Source organism: Balaenoptera borealis, assembly GCF_965194805.1.
Source record: "Balaenoptera borealis genome assembly, chromosome: 8".
Taxonomy (NCBI): Eukaryota; Metazoa; Chordata; class Mammalia; order Artiodactyla; family Balaenopteridae; genus Balaenoptera; species Balaenoptera borealis.
Genome location: NC_138865.1, coordinates 104,786,232 through 104,813,061, shown reverse-complemented (window position 1 = coordinate 104,813,061; position 26,830 = coordinate 104,786,232). Strand labels below are relative to the sequence as shown.

The window sequence follows — 26,830 nt, the reverse complement described above, 5'->3', positions numbered from 1 at the left end:
GTGGGTCAATGTGGCCACTGGAGAGATGCTGCCCTGTGTTTTCAAGGGAAGAGCAAAGTGGGTATCAACAACTATCAAAATGGCGGTCCTCCTGGGGCCATGTCTACATGGTGGGGTCACCCCCTCCACCAGAGTCAAGCAGAGAAGCAATGGCAGAAGGGCCTGAATCATTCTGATTAAGGATTATTATTAGCCACAATGAGGGCTGTAACAATCAATGCTAATTTATACACCTCCCTTTCCCAAGGGCCTCTGAGAGGTGAAGTGTGATTTCCTAGTCTGGAGTTATTAACAGGCCCCACTTCTGGGCAAATGGGGCCAAGGGAAGGGCTCAGGTAACCTGAAAGATGGAGGGTTTACAATTTCCACTGTTCTCTTCACCTCTCTCGGATCTCAATCTCTATAGCAGCTCAAATAAAATGATTTTACATTCAAATCTTCTTGGGTAAAAAAAAAAATGAGGGGACCTAAAGGATGTATCCCAGAAGTGTCTCCTGCTTTTCTTTTGGGGCAGTTTAGTGAGATTGCCGGGTCGTTCATTAATTTCTTAAAAGAAACATTTCTTATGGTATTACTTTCATCAGTTTATCCAGCCACCCAGTCTATACACTTTATTGAGTCTTACTATGTGTAGTAATCTTTTGAAGTTCTATATTTCCTTGAAAATTTGGGGACACTATTGACTTTCTCTAAACATCAAAATACCTGAAACTCATGAATTTGCAATATGACATCTAAGTTGAAGGGGATTTACACACCTCCCTCCAAACCGCTCACCCCCACTCCACAGAAGTCCACTCATTCCCACTCTATAGAATGATGAACCCCAAGGTAGGACACCTGCTTAGTGAGATATCATTTGGGGTGTCTGATAAAGGGGCAATGTTTCCTCCGATAAACCAAGCAAAGGAGAGAGTCCTGGCACCTGTGAGAATTGAGTATAATGTCCAAATCCAATATGCAACTAGAAGCCAAGAGCGTCGTTCTGATAATGCCGCTAACTTGCTCTGCGATTTTGTACAAGTTCCTTCCTTCCTCTCACTGGACCTCAGTTTCACCATCTTTCCAATCATCAGTTATTCCTGACGAGTTTAAAGAGCCCTTTTAGTCTTGACAGTCTAGGTCACCCAGGCCAGCCTCTCACTCATTTCCAACATAAGTCCTCTTCTCCAGTTTGCCAGACTATGTCTTACTCACCCGAATACCCCTAGCACCCCGCCCACGAGATCCCCGTAAGCACTTTCCGCCCAGAACCACTCCTCTCTGGGCTAGCCCTTCCTCAGGAGAAGCAGTGGGCTTTGGAAAAAGACAGACCTGGGCCCCATGGTGGAGCCCCCCACTAACAGCATGATCTTGGACAAGTTCTTTCACCTCTCTGAGCCTGGATCTCCTCCTCTGTGAAAATGAGAATACTACTACTACTTACCTCTCAGGCTTACTGGGCCCTAAACCTACCCAGTGAACTAGTCATCTCAGTTCCAAATGTTACTTTCTTTGAATCTTTCCCTTCCTTCTACCCTCCTCCCCTTCCTTCTCGTCTCCTTCCTCTTCTGCAAGATTTGAAAGATCTTAGCTATGCCATACGTATCCATACTCCACTTTCCCCTCAGCTGCACAGCAAGGCAGTCTACGTAAATACAATGGGCAGAAAGGAATCAGAAGCACAGATAAAATCCTGTCCGCCCCTTGGTGTTTGAGCCCCAGCTGGAGGACCTGGAAGCAGCCTCCAGGTCCCCCGCAGGAAGGGCGGTACCTTTCAGCTGCGCCGGGTGGCGGCACCGGAAGGAACACTTGCTGCCGAACGTGGTGCCCTCGAGGCAGGAGAACGAGGCGGCGTAGACGTGGTGCTGGTCCGGGACGCCGCAGTCCACGGGCTCACACGCCACCTGCTTGTTCCACTTGCCCTCAGCGCAGGTCACCGTGATACTGGGTCCTGCCTGAAAGGCGGGGGCGGGCACAGTGAGGAACGGCAGATGGAACCCCCAAGACGTGGCGAGACCCCCTTCTCCCCCAGGCTATGGTGCAGGGTCTTGCCAGGCGCCCAAAGATCAATGTTTAGTGTTTCTAGCTCCCTTTCCAGGATCCCAACAACTGTTTGAAGGAGGTGTTTCAGTTCCCACTTTACAGCTGCAGAAACTGAGGCTGAAGAGACATGAAGTGATTAAGCTCCAAGTTACACAGCTGGAAAAAGGATAAGTGGGAATTGAGCCCAGGCGCTTCACTGCTGTCTGGAGAGTCTCTCAGATCATTATTTCCATTCTGTTGCTGAGAGTCTTAAGACTCAGACCTCTCGGGGACTGATGACTTCACGAAATAGCCTCTGAAACACGGCACAGCAGTGGGACACTGGCTGTTGATCTTTGTAACTTTTCTTGGCCCTGGAGGAGATTGTGTGTTTCACCCTCTAGTGCTTGGCACAGAGTGGGCATCGCCAGGGGAGACTGGAGAGCTGGATTTGGTCCTGTGTGCTATGAGATCGTGGGCAGGCCCCTTTCCTTGAGTTGTCCCTTGGGCGTTGAACCCAAGGATCACTCTAAGAGCCACTCCCTACCCTGAGATGTGATGGCTCAATAGCTGGGAGAGGTAGACGCGAAGAAGGAACGAGCCTGGGAAAATGAAAGGGTCGACAGGGATTTGACCCAAACTAGAAGACGGCAGGGCTAGGGGTGGAAGGGCGAGGCCACGCTACAGAGCCAAGGGAGGGACAGGCATCGACTGCCAAATCCCAGGGGATTGCGGATGCCAAATGTTGAGTTGAGATTTTAAAAGCATAGGACACTTTTCCCCTCTTAAGCACACATCCAAGGGAGGAGAGGTCCCTCACTGCCAAAACCAGCTTAATTGTTTCCACAGGACTTCAGACCTTCCGTGTCTGACACACAGAAGCAGGTGTCTAAGACAAGCAATTGAGGGTCCCAGAGGTCCCACGGGGACTGTGCAAACAGGTGTTCTCAGCAACAAGGAACGCGCCCTGTGTACCTGGAGCACGAAGTGGGAGTCCGTTGGCAGGGCCCCCCAAGAGGCTGCACCTGGAATCCCCAAATCTCAGGGCTTAACTAACTGCCACTCCCCTCACCCACCCAAGACCCCATAGCCACACTGGCCGAAGCAACGTTCTGCTACATCTCAAGTCCACTCGTTGCCACTACCCTCATGCAGGACTCATCCCTCTTCCACACGCTCTTCTGATGACTTCCCGATGGCTCTCCCTGTGGCCAGTCTTCTGCCAGACTCCAAGCCACACCCAGGTGGGCCGCTGGAAGGACCTTTATCCACCATGATCTGACCACGCCACTTCCTTCAACAGCTCCCTGCTGCCCTAAAGATGACCCTCAAACTTCCTGACCAAGCTAATAGGGCCTCGCACCAGCGCAACTTGCTTGCCCCTCCAGCCTCATTGCTTGGGTGAGTTCAGTAAAAGAAACATCTGTCTGTGGCGTGCTCCTTCCCACCAATGGGCATCCACATACCATTCCTGCCCGTGCCCAGAGCCTGCCTCCTTCCCTCCCCACAACACGCGCCCCTCTGTCTGTCTCTCTAGTTCTCAGTTTTCATGTCGCTTCTTCCAGGGAGCTTTCCTTGACTCCCCCTGTGCTTCCACAACACCTTGCACTTCCCTTTACAGTGTTTAGCACACTGTGAGGCTATCACTCACTCATCTTCTGCTCGTGGTCACTAGTCACTAAGCTCCTTGAGAGGAGGAACTAGGTTTAGCTCAGTGACCTTTCTTCTCTAGCACCTACTATAGTATCTGGTTCCCAGTGTGCAGATGTTCGAATGAATGAATGAGCACCTCACTGACAGAGGGTTCACCTCTTCTGAAAGCAGCCCATTCAACTGTAGCAGAGTTCTGACTGTGATGGTTTCAGTACAAAATTCATGCTCAGCCCATGGTTTTCCAGATTTGCAACCTATATGGGGACTCTGGTACATGTTGTATGTTCCTCTGCACAGGAATCCCAGATTGACTCCCTCATTCATTCAATCCACACCTATTTATTGAGCATCTACTATGGGGCAGCAGTACTTTTAAGTGCTGAGGATTCAGCAGAGAGCAGGTTCCACACCCGCTCAGCCTTTCCTGGGCTGGGGAGGAGCTCTGGGCCCGGCACCTGCGCACACCTGGCTTTTGATCAGCTCATCGTCCCGCTGTATCTGGAGCACGTAGCCCGTGCGGCAGCTCACAGTGCACCGGGCACCGTGGTAGCGGTCACTGCTGGAGCAGTTGAGAGAAGCGTTCTCCACGGCCAGCTTCGGGCAGTCATTGGCCTCACATGCGAAGTGCACGCAGCTGAGGAGGAAAGAAACAAGAGGGTGAGTGGGCGCTTTCTTGCAGGATGACTGCACTCCAGCTGGAAGACAAAACCTCACGGGCTTCCTCTCCAAATCTCCGGAGGCTGAAACTGGAGACACAGGGAGTGAACAAGACTCTGGAGGCAGTGGTCAAAGTTTATCACTAAAAGCACAAGTTATGGAAACAGACAAACCAGAGTTCAAATCCTACAGCTTAAAAACCTTATATGTTATGAATCTTCAAACCTTGCAGAACCTCAGTTTGTCCGTCTGCAAAATGGGGATCATTACGATTACGGCAAGTATTCTTTGAGTCTCTTATCTGCCAGGCACTGAGTTGAATGAAAGCCTCTTCATATTTTATAATAGTACTCACTTCCGAGGGTCGTTGTGAGAATTAAATCAGATAGTTCAGCAAAAGCACAGAGTGGAATTCCTGGCACACAAAAGCACTCAATAAATGGTAGCTAATGGTATGACTAAATCTATGCTCTATTACCTAGGAGCTGTCTAACTTCGGCAAAGTACATCACCTCTCTGAGCTTCAGCGTACTCTCAAATTCAGCCAACCTATAGGTCCGTGAGATTCAACTGAGGTACTGAAAGTAGAAGTCTTTTATAAACTGTAAAGTGACTTGTGAATTGTTAGAAAAGTTGTGCAGAGATCATGCCATTCATCTTCAAGTCCGAGCTCCATGTAAGTTTCTACAGGAAGCTTTCTCGTGTCCCAGGCAAGTTCCCCTGCTGCTCTGGGCCCTCCTTTCTCTAAAAGCCTGGTCTCTTGCTTCATGCGTTGAAAACACAGGTCCTGGGTGCCCACCATGGGCCAGAATGTGTGCTAACCCTTAAGGAAACAGAAAAAACATAAAACCCCTGTGCTCAGGTGATCTTTCCCCTCATATTACCGTCATGCAGACGCTTAATAACATTAGTGACTATTCACCGATTGCTTATATACATGAGCTCACCCATCCCTCATGGCAACCCTATGAGCTAAGTGCTATTCATTTTTACAGTTGGAAAAATCGGGGACCGGCAAGATCAAGTTACTTGTTTAAGTTCCCATCCAGATGTGTGCCGCCCAAGTCCTTGCTGTTAACCTCACTCACACCTGGACAAGAGCTTCCCTGAGGGTAGAGATAACGCCTGTTTCACCTCCGTATACTTCCCACTGCCAACAAAAATGCCTCGCATGAAATAGCTGTTTCCTAAACAACAAGAAACAAATGGTGGCAGTGTCTTGCAATAACTCTTAAGCACTTTGCAGACGTTGAGATGCTGATTTTGAACACTGACGGCTTCCAGGAGGCAGTTCTCTCTAACTTGCCCCTCTGACTCTGTCTAACCCAACGCCTGGCATACAGTATGCGCAGACACCTAGGTTGCCATCCAGAGCCTCAAAGCTTTCTTTTTCCTGTTTCTATCTAGGACACAAGGAGTGGTGGGTGGTCAAACCAACTTAAGAAGAAATTCCCAACTCTTTTCTTGGTGCCAGTTTCCAGGATACCCCACTGAGGATTTTATAGGAACATGGTTACTCAGGCCCACTCTCTATCCCCTGCTCAAAAGTATGGTAAGAATTAAAGTGGGATAAGTGGGGTGGGCGGTGTGGGGGCGGGTGTGAGGAGCTAACATCTCTAAAACTTGTCACAGACAAATTCACTTTTAAAATACGCAGACAAGGGCAAGCCTTAGCTTCAGGTCTCAGACCCGCACCGATGTGAGCTTTGCGGTCTCCACACACCGCCCCCCCCCCCCTTTCAGAAAGGCAGGGTGAGTGGGATTAAGTGACACTTGCTGAGACGTTCTGATTCCCCGCCCTCTTTCCTGCTCCTGACAGCCTCTGCGGTGCTCCACGCGGAGACCGTAGCTGTGGAGTCAACGCGAGGTCTTTGACACCAAACAATGCATCTGTTCACGTTGTGTAAGCGCTGGGGGAAAGAGCCACATGGTTCCAATTTAAATAGATTTACTCTGTAAGCTACCAGCTTCCAAGCCAGTCTTCTGACCTTTACCTTACAGTTTGGCCGTTCTCCGCTTTGCACTCCCAGGAGGTCCCTGGGCTCCCATCTGATGACCACCAGGGGGGCTCTGGGAACCCTTTTTGAAAGACAATGGCTCTGGGGCTTCTCTGGGCTACGGGGCCATTAAGATAAAAACAGCACCCTCCTTCCTTCTGTGCTTATTAAGGTTCTTCTTTGTAGGAAAAGGATAAACTGAAAAACTCGGTTTCCTAGAATGGAAAGAACCTAGGGCTTACAGCAAGTGGGCAAATTTGGGAGCCCCAGCTCTGCCATTTATCAGTTGTTTGATCTTGGAAAGTTATGTAACACCCTGAGCCTCAGTTTCCTCCTCTGTCAAGTGCAGGTGATAAAATGATCCACCTCTCAAGACTGTCAAAACCAGGGGACGTGTCAGCCACTGGCTCATCCATTCAACACACTTGCCTGGGGCTCTCACTGCGCAGCAGACACTGTTCTAAACACTAGGGCTACCGTGGAAGAGTCCTGTCACCATGTGTATTTGAGGAGGGAGGACATGTGCCCAAAAAAAGTAATCGATAAGCTTGTTTTAGATAGTGATGCATATTGTAAGGGCACTAAAAACCCAGGTGACATTATAGAGGGTGACTGTTAGGGGAGGGGTGGGCAGGACACTACGCACAGAGCGGTCAGGGGAAGCCTCCTCGGGGACACCTGAACTAAGACCTGGATGAGAGGAAGGGATTAGTCATACAAAGGTTTGGGGCAGAAGGAATTCCAGGCAGAGTGAAGGGCATGTGCAAAGGTCCAGCACAGGCTGGAGCTCAGCGTGTTTGCAGAGCTGAAAGGTCAAGGCATGAGAAATGCTTTAGCAACTATGACACTCCATGAGAAGGCGGTCTCTCTCCTCTGGCTCTTTCTACTGTGAAGGAAAACACTCACGGTCATATGAGTTACCGGACCAAACAGGTCTATGCTCTAATGGGGAGGGCAGCTTTGGGTCAATGAGACCAGTCAGTTTTCTTCATTGCAGGACTTCTCAGAACCTTGAACGGTCTAATGCACATGGTGGGTTTTCAGAAGGGACTCGTGTGCACATCATTTTCCAAGCTCTGATAACCTTTCTTTGTGGCATGTTTCTTAGGACTAGTGTCCTCCAGAACACACCTTAGGGAATGTGGAGTCCCTGCTTTTTCAGCACATTTGTCTAAACCTGGCCTACAGGAACAGGAAGGAAAGGGGAAAAGGAATTAATAGTAACAGGTATCGGCAGCTGTGTTTTACCTACGTTATCTTCTCAGCATCCTCACCATAACTCCATGAGGTAGTATTATTGTTCCCATTTTTGAGAAGAAGAGATTAAGACTAAGCGAGTTTAAATTGCTTGTCCAAAGACACTCGGCGTGGACAGGATTCCAGCACGGATCTGCCTGTCTGTCCCTAAGTCCCTGCTCTTCCCTTTGCTGTCCCGTTAGTTGGAAAGGGTTGTGTGAACACATTGTCCAAAAATGATAAACATTACCCCAACTGCCCCTCCCAAATAACTCCCTGACATAGCTCTGTCATTTCTGAAACACAAAAACAAAAATCAAAACAAGGAAAACAAAACAAAACAAAAAAGCCTCTGCCTTCATTAAAAAAAAAAGTGGGGGGAGGATTTCATACCAGTGATGGGCTGTCAGTAAAAATAACAAAAGAAAGGGAAAAAAGAAGACATTTCTCAGAAGGGAGGAAAGTGGCTGATGCCAGTGGGGGAAGGGACACAGGTAATTTTACCAATAAAATTCTCACAGCCTGGGTGAAAGTGGAAACACCCCCTCTCCCCATGCAGAGATAATCAGATACTTATGAATTTTCTTTTCTTCTTATACATATTCAATTCATTTACTTAGAGACTCAAGTTCCATGTAGAGGTAGGTCCTTAAGTGATCCCACAGTCAGTCCTTTAACTGCTGCCCCCGCGGTCAACTGAAAGGGCCCCCAGTCGTGCATAATGGGGGATAGTATGTACCCCTCAACCGGGACAGGCAAGGCCAGAGGTTAAAGGGCTGGTGGGGGCTCCTCTCCTGGCTCCGTCCCCTGACCCACGGCTTAGCTTCTGTGCCTGCTTAGCTGCAATCATGCCACGCGCCGTGGCGAAGACAACAGGCAGATTGTTTATAAATCATTCTGAGCTGCTCAGATGGGGACAGCCAGAAAGACAGCACGCTCAACACTGGAGAACAAAGGGCAAACTACTCTTGGCACACCAGCTTCAGGACCGCTAGAGAAGCGAGGCTGAGAGAATGATCGAGACTCATTTTCCTGCCCAGAAACAAGGCTCCTGCGGGAAGGGACCCTAAAAGGCTCTTCTACCTTATTGCAGTTCTAGAAGCGAGCCGGTGATGTGCTGGGTGCAGCCCTGGGAGGCGAAGTCAGCAGCTGCGGGTCCGGCTGCCCATCTGAGTGGCCAGGTGAGCCGAGAGGGGTGTGGCCAGTGGGAGACCACCTGCCGGCCAGAGCAGGTTCTCCCGTCCCGCGTTGCCGAGCGGGACGGAGGGCCTGGTGTTTCCCAATCCTCTGATGTGTTTAAGAGGAGGAAGAACTGTGGTCTTTAATACTTACTCTCCTGATAGTTAAATGCTACAACTAATTAAAGAAGGGGCCGAATGAGGGCCAAACAAACACAAGTTGTTTGTGGCCTAGTCTGGCCTCCGGGACACAGCTGTTCTGACACCTCTGATGAGGAGGCAAGAGCTTTGACCTGCAAGTCCTGAGAACTGGATTCCAACGCCATTGGGTTCTGCATCCTAACCCACTGGGCGACTCTGGGAAACACTTCCCCCACCAGGACCTTCGGTTTCCCATCCTCAAATGAGGACGCAGAACCAAAGAATCTCTTCCAGCCTCGCAGCTTTCAGGGATCAGGTTAGCGTCAGGACAAAACAATATATATAACATATAATTTCAGAGCCCCTTGCAATGAGAACACATAGACTTTGATAATCCCAAGATGGCTGCATCTCCATCACTTAACTCAGTCTCACTGACTAAATGCTCACAAGTGAGCACGTGAAAAATCCTTTTCTCTCCTGGATGTGCCTGGTCCTGGTGGGCAGAGTGTGGCTGTTAGGGGCAGACAAAGCAGGATTTTACCTCCCATTGCCTGGATGGCCTTGACTCGCTCACTCTGTCTATACCTCACTGGACGGGGGTGATAATGAAATAAGATAATGAAGCCAAGGTGGGTCCCTTCCTCTTCCCTCTCACCCCTCCTAGTTCTTGAGAATCACAGACTGTTCGAACTGAAAGGAGCCACAGAGAACACGGATCCATCGCCATCGCCATTTCACGCGTGGGGAGACTGAAGCCCAGAGAGGAGGAAGGGCTGGCTCCCAGCTCCATCACCGGCCAGAGACAGGGCAACGTTCTGCCCCAGTTCAGTGTTTTTCCACAACAGGTCAAAGAACTCAACACATACTTATTGATGGACTTGTTTCCAAGGTTAGACACTTCTTACTGTTTACTTCGGGCACTGGAACTGCTAATTAAGGATTCAAAGAAGCCAGTGCTGGGCTCAGTGAACTCGGGGATGGTCTTGGTGGCTGGCTAAGGATGAGAAAGCATTGCAGAGAGGGTCTGATGGATTTGCATTTTCCGTCGACATTGTTTCCCTGGGTTCTGAGAATTAACTTACTTTTATAGCCTGGAGAGCCAGGGATGAAAAAGCCCTCTCAGGGTGAAATACAACAATGAGTGATATTTAAGGAGCTCTTTTGCCTCCGAAGGATTGCGACAGACTTTGTACGACAGAAGCTAGAGACAGTGGGTGCAAAACAATGTGGGTTTTGCAACCACCTTTTGTGTCCTCTGTGGTAGCAGGGGCGTGGGAAAGGCTGGGGTCCCCCTCCCCACTCCTCTTTCCTCTCCTGCTCCCAGGTATACAGGTCAGGGCTGAACTGCCTTTCAGAGGCCCTCGCTCGGGGGGAGCCCACAGAGACCCCAACTCTTTAAACAAAGGTCAGAGATGATGTGGGACCCTGAACCAGTCCTTCCGCTTGTGAAAACCCAGAGGGTAACGTGGAAGTTTGGACACTGTGGATGTACCAGATGAGCTCTGAGGCTTCTCCCGGCTCAACTCTAAGAACTTTATGCAGAATTCTGTGCAGAAAAGCACCACCATCACATCAGAAAGTGGTGATGAATACTCTCTATCAATACATTACCTTTGCACAGTGCTTAATAGTTTGTAAGAGCACTTTTGCCTGCAGTGCACCATTTAATCCTCACGACCACCCTATGGGGTAGATATTATCACCTGTTTTTATTCCAAAACAGACAACTGAGACTCAGAGAAGTGAAGTGCCTTGTCCAAGGACACAGTCAGGAAGGGGCAGATTCAAACCCAGGTAAGAGTATCATTAAAGCTCATATTCTTTCTAGGAGACAGCCATCCTCTCTTAGCTCCAAACTAGGTGCATTAACAGATGCCAGATCAAAGGTACTGATGGAGCAATGTCATGCAGTTAAAAGACAGACACTGAGACCACTGGGAGAATCTCTCAGGAGCTAGGTGTGGGGAAGACATAGAGGTTTACCCAACCCTGAAATATACAGTGAAGTGGGATGAAGCAAATAGTAGTCCCCCGGCAACCCCCTAAATTTAGGAGGGTTATGACTCTTGCCTGTGCTACTTAGGAAGCAGAATATCCCAGTATTTCAGAGCTGAAAGAGAGCTAAACCACCTCTCCTCTCTTCATTCAAATGAGGCTGCTGAGGCCCAGAGAGGGAAAGTGATGTTTCCAGGGTCATCCCGCAGGCCACCGTCAGCTCTGGGACTGCAAGCCAGGAGAAGGAGGTCTTCTTTCCACAACATGTTCCTGCTGCCCTCCCTCACCCCTGGAATTCAGAGATGTGTGGGCCTCCCGAGCCCAAAGGCAGAGTTGACCAGAGGCCAGAGGACAGGGAAGGGAGAAATACACAGACTTTTTACTGCAACACATATGGCTGCCCGGTTCCAGAATCCCTTCTTCTCCACTCGGCTACAAAACGGCCCAGGGCGAGCCGACCCAGGGTGCCTTACCTCTGCTCGGCAGAGCTGTAGGTCTCCCCTCTCTGGCAGCTGCTCAGGGTGACGGGGTCAAAGTTGTCGAAGGAACGGAGGGCCACCCCCGAGATGGCGACCAAGGGTGAACTGAAGCGCACACGTACCGCCTGGCTGTGGTAGAAGGGCTGGCTGAGGTCGTGGACCACGGGGATAATCAGGGGATTGTTCCTGCAGCTCAGAACATGGAGGCCTGTCAGGGGAGACAGAGGGCCGAGGGGCCAGGCTCATTACTCACGGCCAGTCACGCCCTCCCCGACGGGCCCTTCCCGAAGCCCCCAGACCCTTTCATGTCACTGCACAAAAGCACCATTGGGTGGCCAGTGGGGATTTTGAGTTTGATTGAAAGTTTCTTTGTCTGCCTTTTTCTCTTGGTTCCAAATCTTTCCAATCCCCTTGCCTCACTGCCCCCTAAGCTTTCCCTTCACCTAGGGCTCACAGCCCCTCCCCCTCCCCCAAATGGCCACCCCTTGGCCAAGCACCACTGGCCCTCGCTTCCCTCCCACATTGCATGAGGGCTTGCTGGTCTGAGTTGCTAGTTTTCAGGCTGCCTTCCCGGTCTGTCATAAAAATGATGGAAATAATTCACAGGAATAAGTCATTCCCGGGGTAAAAAGCCTACTCTCATTTTTCATCTAGGAACCTGGGAGCAGCTCTTGTGAGGTAAGGACCTCTGTACCCATTCTGCAAAGAGGAGACAGAGAATCATGATTAGGAGGTGGCTTTCCAGAGGGATACAGAAAAGCAAGCCATATAAAGTCCAAGGAAAATCCAAACTTGCTTCACTCAGAAGCTCTCAGTTCTTTCTAGAAGTCCCCAGGCTTCGAAAAGGAAGAGGGGAGGGAGAGGGACAGGGAGAAAAGGTACATCAGAAGGGGAGGGAAGGGAATGATGGGGTGGGTGGGAGTTCAGTAAAACCGAAGCTGGCTTTGGTGTTTGATGGACATCAGTTCAATTTTTGGCTTAGCTGCTTCTTTACTACGTGAATGCACCAAACCCCTAACACTCAGTGCCAGCATCTGAAAAATGGGACGATCCTAACCATGTCCTGGGAGGCCTGCTCTTCGGGGACGTGAGGCTCCCAGGACGGCAGGTCCCCTTCTGTGGTCTACTGTCTTAGAGCTGCAGAGCCTCTGCAAGGGGTGCCAGGATGCTGAGGACACAGGACAGGAGACCCAGTGGGGAGGGACATGTGGACACCCCAGGCATCAACCAGCAGGATCTAAGGACCTTCGCTGGAACCTGACTCTCCCCTACTCCTCTGAAAATCTCTCCGCAGAGCCCTTTGCGATGCCAGGACAGCTATGAAAATATGTGCTTCTCACTTAGGGACATTTCCCAGGAATCCAGATAAATCCAGAAGGGTTTTCTTCTTCTTCCTTATTAACGTGTTCCCCCTTGCCTTGAAAACTAACCAAATAAGTAAACATTAAAAACAAAACAAAACCCCTCCTCCTGCCTTGGCTTCTGCTTGACCCTGAAGTGACCCCTTGCCTGCTTGCTTCCTACGGGTCTTTGAAACGAGCTCCCCGTGGAATGGTGCGGGCACAGCTTTGAAGCCTGGACTTCAGCACTGGCTTGGAATTCCAAACTCCTGGCCTGGCTGCCCACAGGTAGACGGGGCAGGGTGTCCGGGAAGTGTGTGGGGGGGGATGGGACCTCCTGAGCGCTGGGTGCTGTGCTCCGCACGGGTCACAACGTCTCAAGCAATGGCTCGTTCACTATCACGGACACCACGGCTACAGGGTAAAGAGCGGCGGGCCACGATTCTGAAACCCTGGCTCCCCTGCTCTCTTGCTGGCTCCTCCCACGTGACCCGGGCCTCTCGATGCCTCTCTTTGGGTCTCGGGTGATGACACACATAATGGGAAAGAACCTTTACTCAGTCTCCTTCCCAGGGTCTTCTGAGGATCTCACGGGATGCCTGAGGGTAAAGGCGTCGGGTAGAAGGGAGCTACTGAAAGGAGGACTTTGACATGAAACCCCTTATGCCCATGGCTGTCAGATTCGGGCTTCTCTGGATACACAAACACATCCTGATTTGAAGGCAACCAGAATGGCAAGTAGAGAAGCAAGAAAGAGGAAAGGGGAGGGAAGAACTCATCCTCAGCCGATCCTTAACAACCACCCGCAGGCATACGCAGAAGCAGGTACCGAGAGCACGCCGCACCTGAGGGCAACGCTCACCTAGATCGTGGCTCTGGTCTTTGGTATCAAGCAGCTGGACGCTGATGGTTTCCTGCTTCTGATCCCCGTAATAGGTCCCGTCGGTCACCAGGTGGACGATGACAGCTGCAGCAACCATTGGCTGAGAAAAGTACGCCTGAAACGCAGACGACACAGGAGGCTCGCTCAGGCAGCCAGGCACGCGGTGCGGAGGCGGCCACGGGGCGGGGGTTTTGAGGAGAATCTTCCATTTCGGGCGCTGGACTACTTACCGCGGTCCCGTGATGGGAACAGGTGGGCAGTGAAACCTCAGAGGGAAGAGCACAGGCTCTGAGGTCAGAGATCGTTCTAACCTTGGCTCTGCTCTTGCCAAGCTGTGTGACGTCCACTGGTGGCTGGGCTGCTCCGGGCCTAAGTTCCCTCACCTCCAAGTGACGGATACGTAAATAGCTACATCACAGGATGGCTGGGAGGCTCCAGTAAGAATACTGATAGTAAGGGGTCTGGCATACATTATAACCACGCAAAATGGTACTTATTATTATTCTTCACTTCTCCATGCTAACTAACCTCTGTACTACGCGCCGAGGAGACAAAGGTAAATAAGATATTTGCCCTTGCACTTCTGTGGACGGTGGAGTTCAATGTAGGTCAGTAACACACAAATCAAAACTTGAAACAATCACAATCCGTAGTCAGGAAGATGGGCCCGTAGACAGCTATGGAATACCAGGGCACTTGACAAGAGCCCTCCAGTAGATGACCACACGTGGAGGACTAAAAGGGAGAGGACAGTCCCTTCTCTCTGTGGGGGTCAGCGAAAACTTCAAGGAGAAGGCAATTTAAAAGGCCTTGAACAATGATGGTCTTCCAGGCAGATAAATGGTATCTAAACTCTTGGCCAAAATAAGAGTGACTGAAGGCATCCCATGAGCAATTAAGGGATTCCATTCCAGGAAGCATCCCGCTGCTAAGTGTTTTCTTCTCTGTCCTTACAATTAACACCCTCAGTGGGTAGACAAAGCCATCTTGAGAAAGGGTCACAGGAGGCAGTGCCTCCTGGGGGCCACTGCTGGAGAATCTAAGGCTCTCAAAGCTTTGACTTACCCGGAGCCAGAAAGTGGTCTGAGCCAGCTGGGAGTACGGGTAGCTGATGGTGCAAGGGTACCACGCATGCTGGGAAATGCCTTCACTGAGATCTATCACCTTGGTTCGACACACCTGGAAAAAGATAAAGGGAAACAAATGTTTCAGAGGGTCTCAGAGGTTGAGTTAAATTCAACTTGACAAAACTTTACTATCCGCCTATTTCGTCCTTGACACTGCAGGAAGAAATAGGGATGAACTGACAAGAGTCTATTCCAGGAGCCCACATTCTAATGTAGAAGAGAAAATCTTCAGTGTTATTAAGGAAAGGACAGATAACATGTTTTGGTGGTAGAGATGTCAGAGACATTCTCGTGGGGACGAGTCCTGGAAGAGTTGACATTGAGTTGGGTCTGGAAGAACAGGGTAGCTACGAAGGGAAGGGCACTGCACATGCAGGGAATACAAGCAAGGACTCAGAGGAAAGCAGAAGCCCAGAATGATTAGTGACAAGCTGCCTGGTATAACAGAGCTTGGGCAAAGTGGCATCAAAGGCAGGCCTGAGGGCTTGGATCTCACAGACTCTTGAATACCAAGCAGACCACTTTAGAGCAAATCCATCAATTGTGCTCAGAGTTATATTAATGACAGAACAAAGACTATGACAATGTGAGCATTTGCTTTCCCCAGAGAAAATCAGCTCTACCATTTGTATAGATTTGCATATACACACACACACACACATTCATTCTCAACGATAGATATATCAAATTGTATTAAAAGAAACATGAAGCATGTATAGACAAGTAGTATTGTTCAAACTGAGGAGTATCTTGTGTATCCAAATGTCATTTCATTCCATTGGTTCAATCATTCATTCCAATAACATTTATTGAGTAACTGCTATTTGCCGAGTACTCTGGGACAAGACGGCAGACGGGTCAGATGCTACGGACCTTAGAGTGACAGTGTGTACAGACATTCATCAAGTAATCACATATGCATACATTACTATAAATTGTAGACTAGAAAAGAGCTATGATGGAAAAGGAGAGGAACAGCCGAGGTGTTCTTGAGATTGGTCAGACTTTTTGCAGAAGGTCATCCGAAATTAGAGCTTTCCCTCCGACCTCTAATGCGGCTCCTCTCTCCAATCTTCCCCGGGAATTTGGGCCTGTCATTCCACACCTGCGGGTCTCAGGCTACGCATCTGAAAAGTAAGGCCAACCTAAAGAACTCTAAGGTCTTATAAGCTATGAAAAAAAGTGAGATAATCTAATCTCAATCATGTAAAACAAACATACACATGTACAACAAACAAAAAGAAAAGGAAAAAAATACATATACAAGGATCAAGACTATCCATTCCAGCCATATCTATAGTAGCAAAAGATTAGGGAGAGTTTATATGTTCACCTGTTGAAGAAGGGATGAATAAAATATGATATATTCATATGATAGGATTCTGTAAGCAAAAGAATATGAAGAGGACTGAATGAGATTCAAATGTAGCGATGATCCTAACAATATTTAACACCTGGTTCAGTATGGACCCTGGCCAAGCAAAATGGAAGCCCTATTTGTGAGTTCATAGATCTCAACATGGGGAGATTGCAAAAGCATAACACTGAGTGACTAAAAAAGAACAAGGTGTAAGTGTATTATGACGCTATTTATAAAAATCATGCAAAGCAAGACTATACCCAGGGATTCATATACATGAGTGTAGAAGAATTAAAAATAGCATGGAAGAGTTACACATCAAATTCACTAATCAAAGTCAAGCTAAAACACACGGCTGCCCTGTAATCCACAATTGCAAGATGCAATGCTTTTTTTAAAAATAAACTTTTTGTTTCGGAGTAATTTTATATTTACAGGAAACTCGCAAAGGTAATACCAAGAATTCCATATATGCTTTACCCAATTTACCTTAAAGTTAACATCTTCAGTTTACTCTTGAAACCTCAGACAGAAGAAGAAAAGTTTTTTGTCACCTGGGGAGTTCTGCCATGGTGAGCTGGATTAGAGACTTGGTTCTGGTTCAAACTCCCTCACAATTTGATGTGTGATTGTGGACTAGTTATCCCCACTCTGCGGACCTCAGTTTACCTTTCACATCTGAATGTTGGATTGGGTCATAGGTTTTCAAGGTGTTGCCTATGGAGTCCTAGGGCTGCTTGGAGATGTCAGTCTGAGGGTCAGGATGTGAGAAGATGTACTTAGCTTCTGCTCCGTTGTTTCAACCAGCGCATCTTCACTCAACTCTTTTATATATCAAGCTGCCTTGTAATGTTTCATAAGAGCTTCACTGCTTTCAAAACATTGAAAAGTACTGAAACTTGTTCATTGCCAAAGTTTCCCTCCCCCCTCCCCAAGGTGTCAGTGGGTCCTGGGAATACAGTATTAGTTTCCTGAACGTCATAGGTAACGTCCTAAGGAGAGTGAAAGTGCCAAGAATCAGCCATCTCACTGGCCAGGAGTGAGGTGTCGGCTTCGGTTACTCAAATCTCTAGAAGCCTAATACCGAGGAGACTATGGGTAAAACAAGCCACTTTAATGGGCTGGAAGACGTGTTTCAAGTTTATTTATTTTTTCTCGAAAACAACTGAGACTGAGCTCATGCAGATCTGCCAGGGGATTGTGTTACATTTTTACAACAGTGCGAGACTTTGCATAAACTATCTATGGCATTTGAAATCCCGGCCAGCAATTTGACATGTATCATCTTGAAATTCTTTCCCCTTGTGTTCTTAGCTGCCTGTCCCCCAGCCGAGAGTGGTGGAGCACATCTCTGGAGGGCTAGAGCAGGGGGTTTATCTCTGCATCTACAGCATTCACAGTCAGAGAAGTCTCGGACTTGAACAAAGCCCTCTTGCTACTTAAACACAGTTTCCTCTTATCTTGTCAGCTCTATCAGCACTAGACAGGACTTCAGAGGAACGTGCTGCTGTTATTTTATTCTCCTGGTTTCCTACTTAGTTTTGTGTTTGTTTCAGGCTGGCTGCGATCCTGACCAGGGACAGTCAAAGTAGATCAGAGAGGAACAAACAAATCCAGCTGAACCTTTGCCCAAAGCCCCAGCTGATCTTAAAACCATCTGTGTTCCTGGGGAGGTGCGGGAAGGCTGCAAACACTCACAAGCCCCCAGCTTTTATAGACCTTGCATGAATTTGCTCATTCAGCAGCCATTTATGGAAGACGTATGGCACACCAGGCTCTCTCTGAGAGGAAAAGAGCCTTGCCTTTGGCCAAAAGGATGGTCACACACCTAAGTGTGATCCCAAGGTACCTGATTCTGTGGGGATGCCCTGCTTTCATCCACCCACTTTTCTGCACCTTCTAAAAAAGCAAATCCAATTCCATAAAATATTACTGAGCAGTGTAGACTTTACTGAACATTTTGTGGGGGAACGAGCAGGAGAGTTACATCGCACACCCCATGTGGACTCAAGCTCTCACACCATCACCCCAGGTTCCTCCTCACTCACCATCACCTTCGCCCAGTTTCTTCAGTGACCTGTCCAAGCTCTCCCACTCCCTCTCCCTTCCCAATCTGCACCTCTCTCAAATCCCAGGCAGAGCCGTTCTGCTCTACCTCCCATTCTCTGACACACAAATCCTTCACATGACGCCAAGGGCTTTACCTTGCCGCCCCCAGCCCCAGAGACGTCAGGGGGGTGATAAGAGTAACCTTTTTGGCCTCTCTGTCATGCTGCTATGAACAAGATCTCCTCCTTCCCTTCACATCACTCACTGGTTTGTGGAATACATCACGGAGCCTCTAGAAACATATTGGCAGCCTCTAGGCTTCAGGTTCTTCTAGAAAGATAAGGAGGGGGTCTCCTCTAGCTGAAACTAATCTTTCTGCACTGCCTACTCCCATGTTCGTTGCAGCATTATTCACAATAGCCAAGATGTGGGAACAACCTAAATGTCATCAACAGATAAATGGATAAACTAAATTTGGTATACGCATGCAATGGAATATTATTAAGCCGTTAAAAAGAAGGAAATCCCGCCATATATGACTACACAGATGAATCCTGAGGCTATTCTCCTAAGTGCAACAAGGCAGTCACAAAAGGACAAATACTGCATGATTCCACTTCTATGAGGTATCTAAAATAGTCAAACCCATTGAATCAAACAGTGGAATGGTAGCTGCCAGGGGCTGCGGGGAGAGGAAAAAAGGAGTTGCTAATCAATGTATAAATCAACAAAAAGTTTCAGTTAAGAAAGATGATTAAATTTTAAAGATCTGCTGTACAGCATTGTATCTATAGTCAATAATATTGTACTGTACACATAAAAACTTAAGAGGGTAGATTTCTTTTAAAGTGTTCTCATCACCATAAAATGAAATAAAACAAATATTGTTTTGAATGACTAAGATATTGATATTTACTGAATTATTGAATACATTAATAAATAAATGATCCAGTGAAGGGGCAAAAAGAGAAATTCATATAATGTTGCTAGGCAAAGAGCAGATGTGGTTGGGCTGGCAAGCACCCTCACTTAGGTCTTTTCAGGGTTGGAGGAGGAATTACCCAGCATCTTCCTGAATACTTCATGGACAGAGAACTCACTTCCATTTATAAACAGCCCAGTTTACCTTTGGACAGATTCTTCCCAACAGCCAGGGGAAGATGTCTGGCTGCACTTTCTCCTACTCTTTTCCCTAAGCAGCCAACACTTACACGCTTCCTTATTTTAGAGTTTTAGAGTTAGAAGGACTTAAATAGGTTATCTGCTGAGACCGTTCCCTTTTCAGTGGTCAAGGGAGGGCAGGTGTCTTGCACACTATAAGACAGCAAGTAAGTGGCAAAATTAATATGAAAATACAAATTTTTCTGGTTCCCAGAACTGATGCCCTGCCCTCGCCTATGTTCTGCACCCTCTAAATCCTACCTTTGTTGTGTAGAACCATCTCCAGTGAGATTTCTACCCCTCCCCCAAGAATTCATGGCAGGAATTCTGGTGCCCATGTCGCTCTCTTCTGCAGGAAGCCCAGCCCTGCGTCTTGGATGGAGGCTGAGAAGGTCACTGCCTTTCATCCCCATCTTAGGGCCTGCAGGAACCAAGGGGCGAGCAACCCCGTTTTCCCCTTGACCTTGAGGGGGAAAGTCTCATCTTTAGCGCACTCCCTTAGACTCTCTGTCATCTTCAGAGATATCTGTGCTTACTTCAAATACCAAACAAGAGACACAGGGGACCTGGGCTGGCTCTGGCTGTCACTTATTAGCTGGACATCTCTCCCACCCTGTCTCCCCATCTGTGAGGTGCAGTGGTTGTCCCCGGCGCTTAAGGACACCCACAGTAATACTATCCACCAAGGTCTCACGGTCACAGTATCATTTAATCCTCTCAATTACTCTGTGAGGTTGGAATTATCCCATTTTTCCGATGAGGAAATGAGGCAAAGAAGCTTTAACTAACTCAAGGTCATATATCCAGTTGTGTATGAGAACCGATGCTGGACTCTGATTCCTCCGATTCCACGTTCTGTGTACTCAATCACGTGGCACCACGACTGTTGTCGTCTTGGTTAAAACCTCCGCTTCCGCTGATGGAGAAGAGGGTACCGATGACCACTCTCTTCGTCTCTAGTCACTCCACACACTGCACTCTCCCTGCTCCAAAGGTCCCCATAATTAACTTCCCAGAGTGAAAAACTCATCACATCGCCTTGCTACTTATCCCACCCTCCACGGCTGTCCGTGGACCACAGGATGGAGAATTTCCTAGACGCGGCTTACAAAGGCCTTCGGGAGCTGGTTCCAGCCACACCCCCACGTTCACAGCCAGCTGCGCTCTGGCCTCACGCTGCGGGCAGGCACCCATGCAAGTACACCGGGGTGCTCGCTTCCCGCTGGACAACCCTTCCCCCCAACACGCCGTGGACTTGACCACTGTGAGGTTGTGCCCAGATTTCCACCCCACTGCAGTGGACGGCCCATTCCGTGAAATACTACACACACTTCAAAGCCAGTCTCAAATATCAGCCCTCCTCGGAAAGCTGTGGCTCGCCCCCCAGGCAGAATTAATCGCTCCCTCTGATGTGTCCATATAGTTCTTTATATATACCTCAGTTATAGCACTTGTCAAGTTGGATTATAGTTGTTTAGAGCGCAGTCTTATCCCTTTAAACCCTGAAGGCTTCCAAGGTGAGAACCACGTTTTATTCATCCTCAAATAAATCCTAGCAGATTGCCCAGCACACAGGACACAAGAGGTACCCAGTACCTCTAACAACAATCACAATAGCAGTGTACACCATACGGACTGCCTGTTCTATGCTGGCCACTGCTTCCAGGACTCCATATGCACGAGATCACGCAACCTTCAACTCTGTGAGATAGGTACTGTTATTATACCCATTTAATAGATAAGGAAATATAAATATAAATATATTTATAATATAAATATAATATACCTATATTTATGATATAACTATAATATACTTATATGTATAATATAAATATATATTATAAATATATTACAAATATAATATATTTAAATTATATAAATATAAATATTATACCCATTTAATAGATAAGGAAATATAACTATAATATACTTGTATTTATAATATAAATATAATATGCTTATACTTATAAATATAATATATTTATACTATAAATATATATTATAAATATATTACAAATATAATATATTTCTATTATATAAATATAGTATAAATAATTATACCCATTTAATAGATAAGGAAATTGAAGCCCAGTAGTTCACCTAAGGTCACACAACTAGTTAGTAGAACCAGGATTCAAATCCAGGCGCAAACTCCACTCTTACCTGTAGATGCAACTTGAAAAGGGTCTGCCTACACATTGCTCAGGGCTGTTCCGGAGGACGGACTTGGGAATTTTTTTTGTTGCTTCTCCGGGAAGCCTCTTCAGCAGACAAAAGCAGGGCCTTACAGCTCTGCCCTGGGGAGGGCCTGTTGGCTGAAAGAGCCCAAGATCACCAGGCTCCGGGACCTGCCTCCTAGAGCTGACTCAATGGCTGGCTTCCTCTGACACTCATCCTCCCCACTTGTAGAAGGACAGAGTAAGATGGATCCCCAAAGGGCTTTTCTGTTCTGACATTCTGCCAGCTTTTGACGTCCAGCTTCTTCCAGTGAGGGCTGCTGAAGAGAGTCTTGATTCTGCAGTGAAGTGTGATCCTCCTGTGGGCCTGAGCTGACTCATGGATCTCATGTCTCTGATACTCTGAGGCCAGAAGCTAACTAATATCACAGCCGCCTTTTCTGTCTAAGACAACTGGAGAAGTAACCTAAACGTTTACTGCAGCCATTCCAGCAATGTGTTTCCTGTTTTATTTTTCTTTTCTTTTTGTGCATGCTGCAGAAGAGCTGGAAGTTTTCTTCTCCCAAAGTTTTGACATCATTGGATGTTTGAGCTGGGAAGCTCCTCCGAGACCTGATTCTTGCCATCACATCTGATAGACAGGTGGGGGACAGAGCTCAGTGGGGAACAGAGAGACTGGCTTGAAAGAACACTGTAGGGTCCCCTGGGACGGGCCTCGGCTGACAGCAGCAGAGGCCTCTGTGGCCCCAGGACTTGGGCCCTTTCGTCCACCCCAGGCACCGCCAGCCACTACATCCAGCACCCGCCTCCAAACTTCCCCCCTTGCAGAAGACTGCTTTCAATTAGAGGAGTTAACGATGTCTTGCTTTCAAAGGGTTTTTTAAATCCAGTTTATCTTCCACCCACACACGATGTACACAAAGGCGGGGGATGGAGAGAGAAGAGGGGGAGTGGGAGTTCTGGTATTTTCCCACACAGGGGAGATGCCTTGAGGTTTCTATTGAATTTCACTTTTACAGATTTACATGCCCTTTTGTCAATCACAGGAGGGAGGAAGTGCTCGTCAAACCTCTAGCCCATCCTCTCCAATTTTCTCTTTCAATTCAAAGGGACCTGGGAATGGGCCTCACAGAAAAAGAGGAAAAGGAATAGGGAGTGGGGAGGGTGGGGTGCATGCTGACAATAACAATACACATTAGCGTAGGAGTGCGTGCACGAGAGCGCACACGCACACACACGCATACACACACACACACGCATACGCACACACACATACACACACACGCATATGCACACACGCATACACACACACGCACACACACGCGCGCGCGCATACACACACACGCACACACACACGCATACACACACGCACACACACATACACACACGCATACACACACGTGCACGCGCACACACACCACACACACGCATACACACACGCACACCCACACACACTCATACACACCCACACACACGCACGCACGCACACGCATACACATACACACACACACACACACACACACACACACACACACACACAGTCCCCAGGCAGTGTTTCCGAATATTTCTACTTAGGCCACATTTTAACCTCAGGTTTACAGGTTCAATGCCAAGTTATTTCCCCAAGAATTGCAAGGTTGAAGAGGTGGGCAGGGTTCCTTGATATGAAGACTGCAGGAGGGAAAGCCTGCCTCAGGAGACCGGGACACAGAGGGGTCCAGGTGAAATAAAGCCACCTCTGTAACGCTGTCTTGGCAGTTCCTTCAAGAACGTACTGCCCCCTCCTCAGAGCTCCTGTGGGGGAGGGAAAGGGCACCAACTCTTCGGGACAGTCTCCCAGTACTGGCGCTGCCCGTGTATTATCTCCTGTGGCCCTCATAATAACCCTGAGGAATAGGCGGTTTTTGTCCCTCTTGTAGAGATAAGGACTCTGAGGTCTGGAAGGCATTGGTCACTCCCCTATGGCTGAGAGGTCAAAGTCAAGTGGTCTGACTCAAAGTCCGTCCTCTTCCCACCCTGTGGCTGGACTTTCCGAGAACTCTCTGTCACAGCCTTTGTGCAACACACTGCACTGTGGTTTCTCATCTGTCCATGTGTCTACATGCATGAGCTTCGAGGACAGTGCCTTCCTTAGTGATAGCTAAAGGAAGTACAAGGGCCCTTGAGCCCAGCGGACCGGTTGAGGCAAACACATGGGATCAGTGCTGCCGTTCCCCCATCTCTTGCCCAGGACAGATATCATTAAACAGTGCCTGCTGCTCCCCTGAGTGTAGACCCCTGAAACCATCTTAACAAAATGTTAAGCCACTCACGATGGGTTAGGATTACCCTATGTGCAATCCTCGAACTTGGCTGTTAGCGCATTGAGGGCAGGAATGAGGTCTTACTTGTTATATCTTCAATACTAAGAGCAGAGGAAGGCCTGGAGTAGGCGCTAAGCAAATATTTAGTTGAATGAACTAACAAAAACCACAATAAATGTTATTGATCCTTTACTATATATCAGGCTTCTAACATGTGCCCCACATACCCGGTGTCCATTAAGGTGACATGGACACAGGCATCCAAACGCTCCGACTCCGGCTCAGGGCCTCTTTCACCGGCTGGGAGTACTGTAGTCCTCTCCCACCTGGGTTCTTCTCCCCACTCCTCTGCCCAATCTGACCTCCTTCCTATGCCCCTGACTCCAAACTGACCCTCTGAATATGACAACGACAACAAAAAAAACTTTAAGGGCAACCGAGGGTTAACATTACATAACACGTGTGTGTGCGCGGGCGCACACACTTTCAATCCCTTCCTCCAACCTCCTTTTTACACACTTAATAGTGAGAGAGACAGACAGAGAGAGAGAGAAAGAGAGACAGAGAGAGAGAAAGGAAGGAAGAAAAGCCAGGCTTTCTTTAGTGACCATTAGAAACAATGATCACTTTTCCTAGGCCCCTAGAGCAGTTTCCCCTTTGATACCTGCCATAAAAAGATAGAAGGGAGGGGGAAGGCTGGGTTGCCTGTTTCAATTTTAGGACTTATTATTTGGCATGGACAGACAATCAAGCAAAGAAGCATTTCCTGTGCACAGGGCCCGCGGCGCATGGAATGTAGGGATACCTCCTCCTCCCACCCAGCGATCTGGAAATAGCAGCAGACCTCACGGCCTCCACCCAGGAGACACTTCCAGATAAGATACCCCGGCATTAGATGCCCTCCAGCCTTGGGGCTCAGCTCTGGGGTGATTAGTACCTCATTGCTCCCAGGGTCTGTCCCTAACACATCAGGCGTTTCACACTCCTTAGGGGTCTAATACCCTCCTGGCCTGCACCTCCCCACACATCTAGAATCCTGTGGTTTGGGGTTCAAACTCCTGGCCTGATCAAATGGTCATGGAAAAGAAGCCTAGGCTCTCAAGGCGAAAGGAGCAAAGAAATCATTTAAGACACCACTGTTCCGCAGCATACTGACATTTTTACAGGTGGAGAAACTAAATTTCTTAAAAAAGAAATGGGGCTTCCCTGGTGGCACAGCGGTTGAGAGTCTGCCTGCCAATGCAGGGGACACGGGTTCGAGCCCTGGTCTGGGAAGATCCCACATGCCGCGGAGCAACTGGGCCCGTGAGCCACAACTACTGAGCCTGCGCGTCTGGAGCCTGTACTCCGCAACAAGAGAGGCCGCGATAGTGAGAGGCCCGCGCACCGCGATGAGGAGTGGCCCCCGCTTGCCGCAACTAGAGAAGGCCCTCGCACAGAAACGAAGACCCAACACAGCCATAAATAAATAAATAAATAAATAAATAAAAACTAAAAAAAAAAAAGAAATGGTTCAGAGTCATAGGATTGATGGGGACTGCTCACTCAGTGGCTTCATTTTATAGACAGAAGCTCAGGATTTCTAGGGGACAGAAATTGGATGTTCTAACCCTCTTCCAAGGGAAAAATGTATGCAAGAGGCCTGAGAAAGCATCCATGATAAACGGCAAAGACAAAGTGTGTTTCTTTGCCAACACACTTAAACCAGCGACTGTGTTCCAAGTACAGAGCCTCTCCTTCTTGTGTAAGGCAGGAACTGCCATCCTCGCTTACCCTACAGGTAATGCGCCCGAGGTTCAAAGGGCATAAATGGCACCCCAAAGCCGCAGCTGTCAGGAATGTGAAGTCCGGGTCTGATTCCTGCCTGTGTTACTGTAAGGCTGCCTCCTACGACACAGATGAGGAAACAGGCCCACCTAGTGTAAGTGCTGATGCTGGGAACGGCAGCGGCAACAGTGGTGACGGGAAGCACCCAGCTGCCTTCACCTCCGTCAAGCCCATCCTTGTGTCCTTTGTGAAGGGGAGATTCCTATTACCCGTTTACAGGTGGGAAAACTGAAGCCGAGGGAGAGGACGAAATAATCACCACCATGGCAGTGGGGGCCATAATTAAAATAAGGACACAGGTCAGCCATTGAGTTTGTATGAAACGCGAGTTCTCACCACTCCACCCCATGGGGTCGGCGTCATCTCCGATCTCACAGACAGCAGAGCCGGGCATCGGGCCGTGCTCATCACCGGAACCCAGACACCCGTTCTGAGGAGGCGCTGGCCAGGGGGCTCGGGCTCCTCCAGCTAGTAAATCCTCTAACAGGGGAGAGTGATTAGTGTCGGATGTGGCGGTCGGCTTTTGTGCAGCTGACAACTCGTCCCTTTAAAGGCCTGGCCGGGCTCATTTCACACGGGCCCTCCGCAGGCCTGCTCCCCATCTCCCTGTAATTACGCCATTCACTAGTCACCCAGGCCTGCCTCTGAACTCCTGACCCGGCACTGAAAGACCTGGGATCTCATTACTAATCTCTTAAGCCACCTAGTTCTCCAAAATACATCCATTTAAGTTGGAGGCCAAGGCTTTGGGGGTGGGAGCCAGAGAGAGGGAAAGTCCAGCACAGGCCCTTCTCATGACACGGCCATGTACCCGCTCTGGGGCCTGGGGCAGCTGGTCTGGCTGGCCAGCTCAGGGCAGGGCAGGCCTTGCCGAGGCTCGGGACCCGACTTCGAGACTCGGCCTGTGGAGGGGAAGGGCATCTGGGCCCACCTGTTTGTAATTTCAGGGGTGCGGGGAGGGGATGAGGCCTGTGTTTGTTTTAATTATTATTATTGTTGCTGAAAAGGGAGGAAAGAAATGAGCAGACACTGCTAACATCTGGAGGCTGCTGTCCAGCTTACGTAATCTCCCGCAGCAGAGGAGGGACACGGGATCCCCGGCCAGATGGTCCGTGGGTGACTTCATGGCACATGCGTCTCCTCCGACAGTAAGATGCTGACAGGGTTAGAAGAGTGGGTTGCAGGACCTTCTTAAAATTCTTTAGGGGTGAGGGACAGGGGTTTGGGGGTTCCCAGAGATCTCAGTTTTCTTGTGGAAGA

The 26,830-nt window shown here is 48.7% G+C and overlaps 1 protein-coding gene across 4 annotated transcripts in view; it reads right to left on the bottom strand.

Moving 5' to 3' along the window:
- Positions 1-26,830, bottom strand: part of PAPPA (pappalysin 1) — a 269,392-nt gene that overhangs the window by 82,172 nt on the left and 160,390 nt on the right. For all 4 annotated transcript variants that reach the window (XM_082402204.1, XM_082402206.1, XM_082402207.1 and 1 more), the window contains exons 11-15: positions 14,632-14,745; positions 13,546-13,681; positions 11,338-11,551; positions 4,123-4,291; positions 1,754-1,937 (exon numbers count right to left, since the gene is read on the bottom strand). In XM_082402204.1, coding sequence (XP_082258330.1) covers positions 1,754-1,937; positions 4,123-4,291; positions 11,338-11,551; positions 13,546-13,681; positions 14,632-14,745 — 817 coding nt within the window. The remainder of the gene's footprint in view (positions 1-1,753; positions 1,938-4,122; positions 4,292-11,337; positions 11,552-13,545; positions 13,682-14,631; positions 14,746-26,830) is intronic.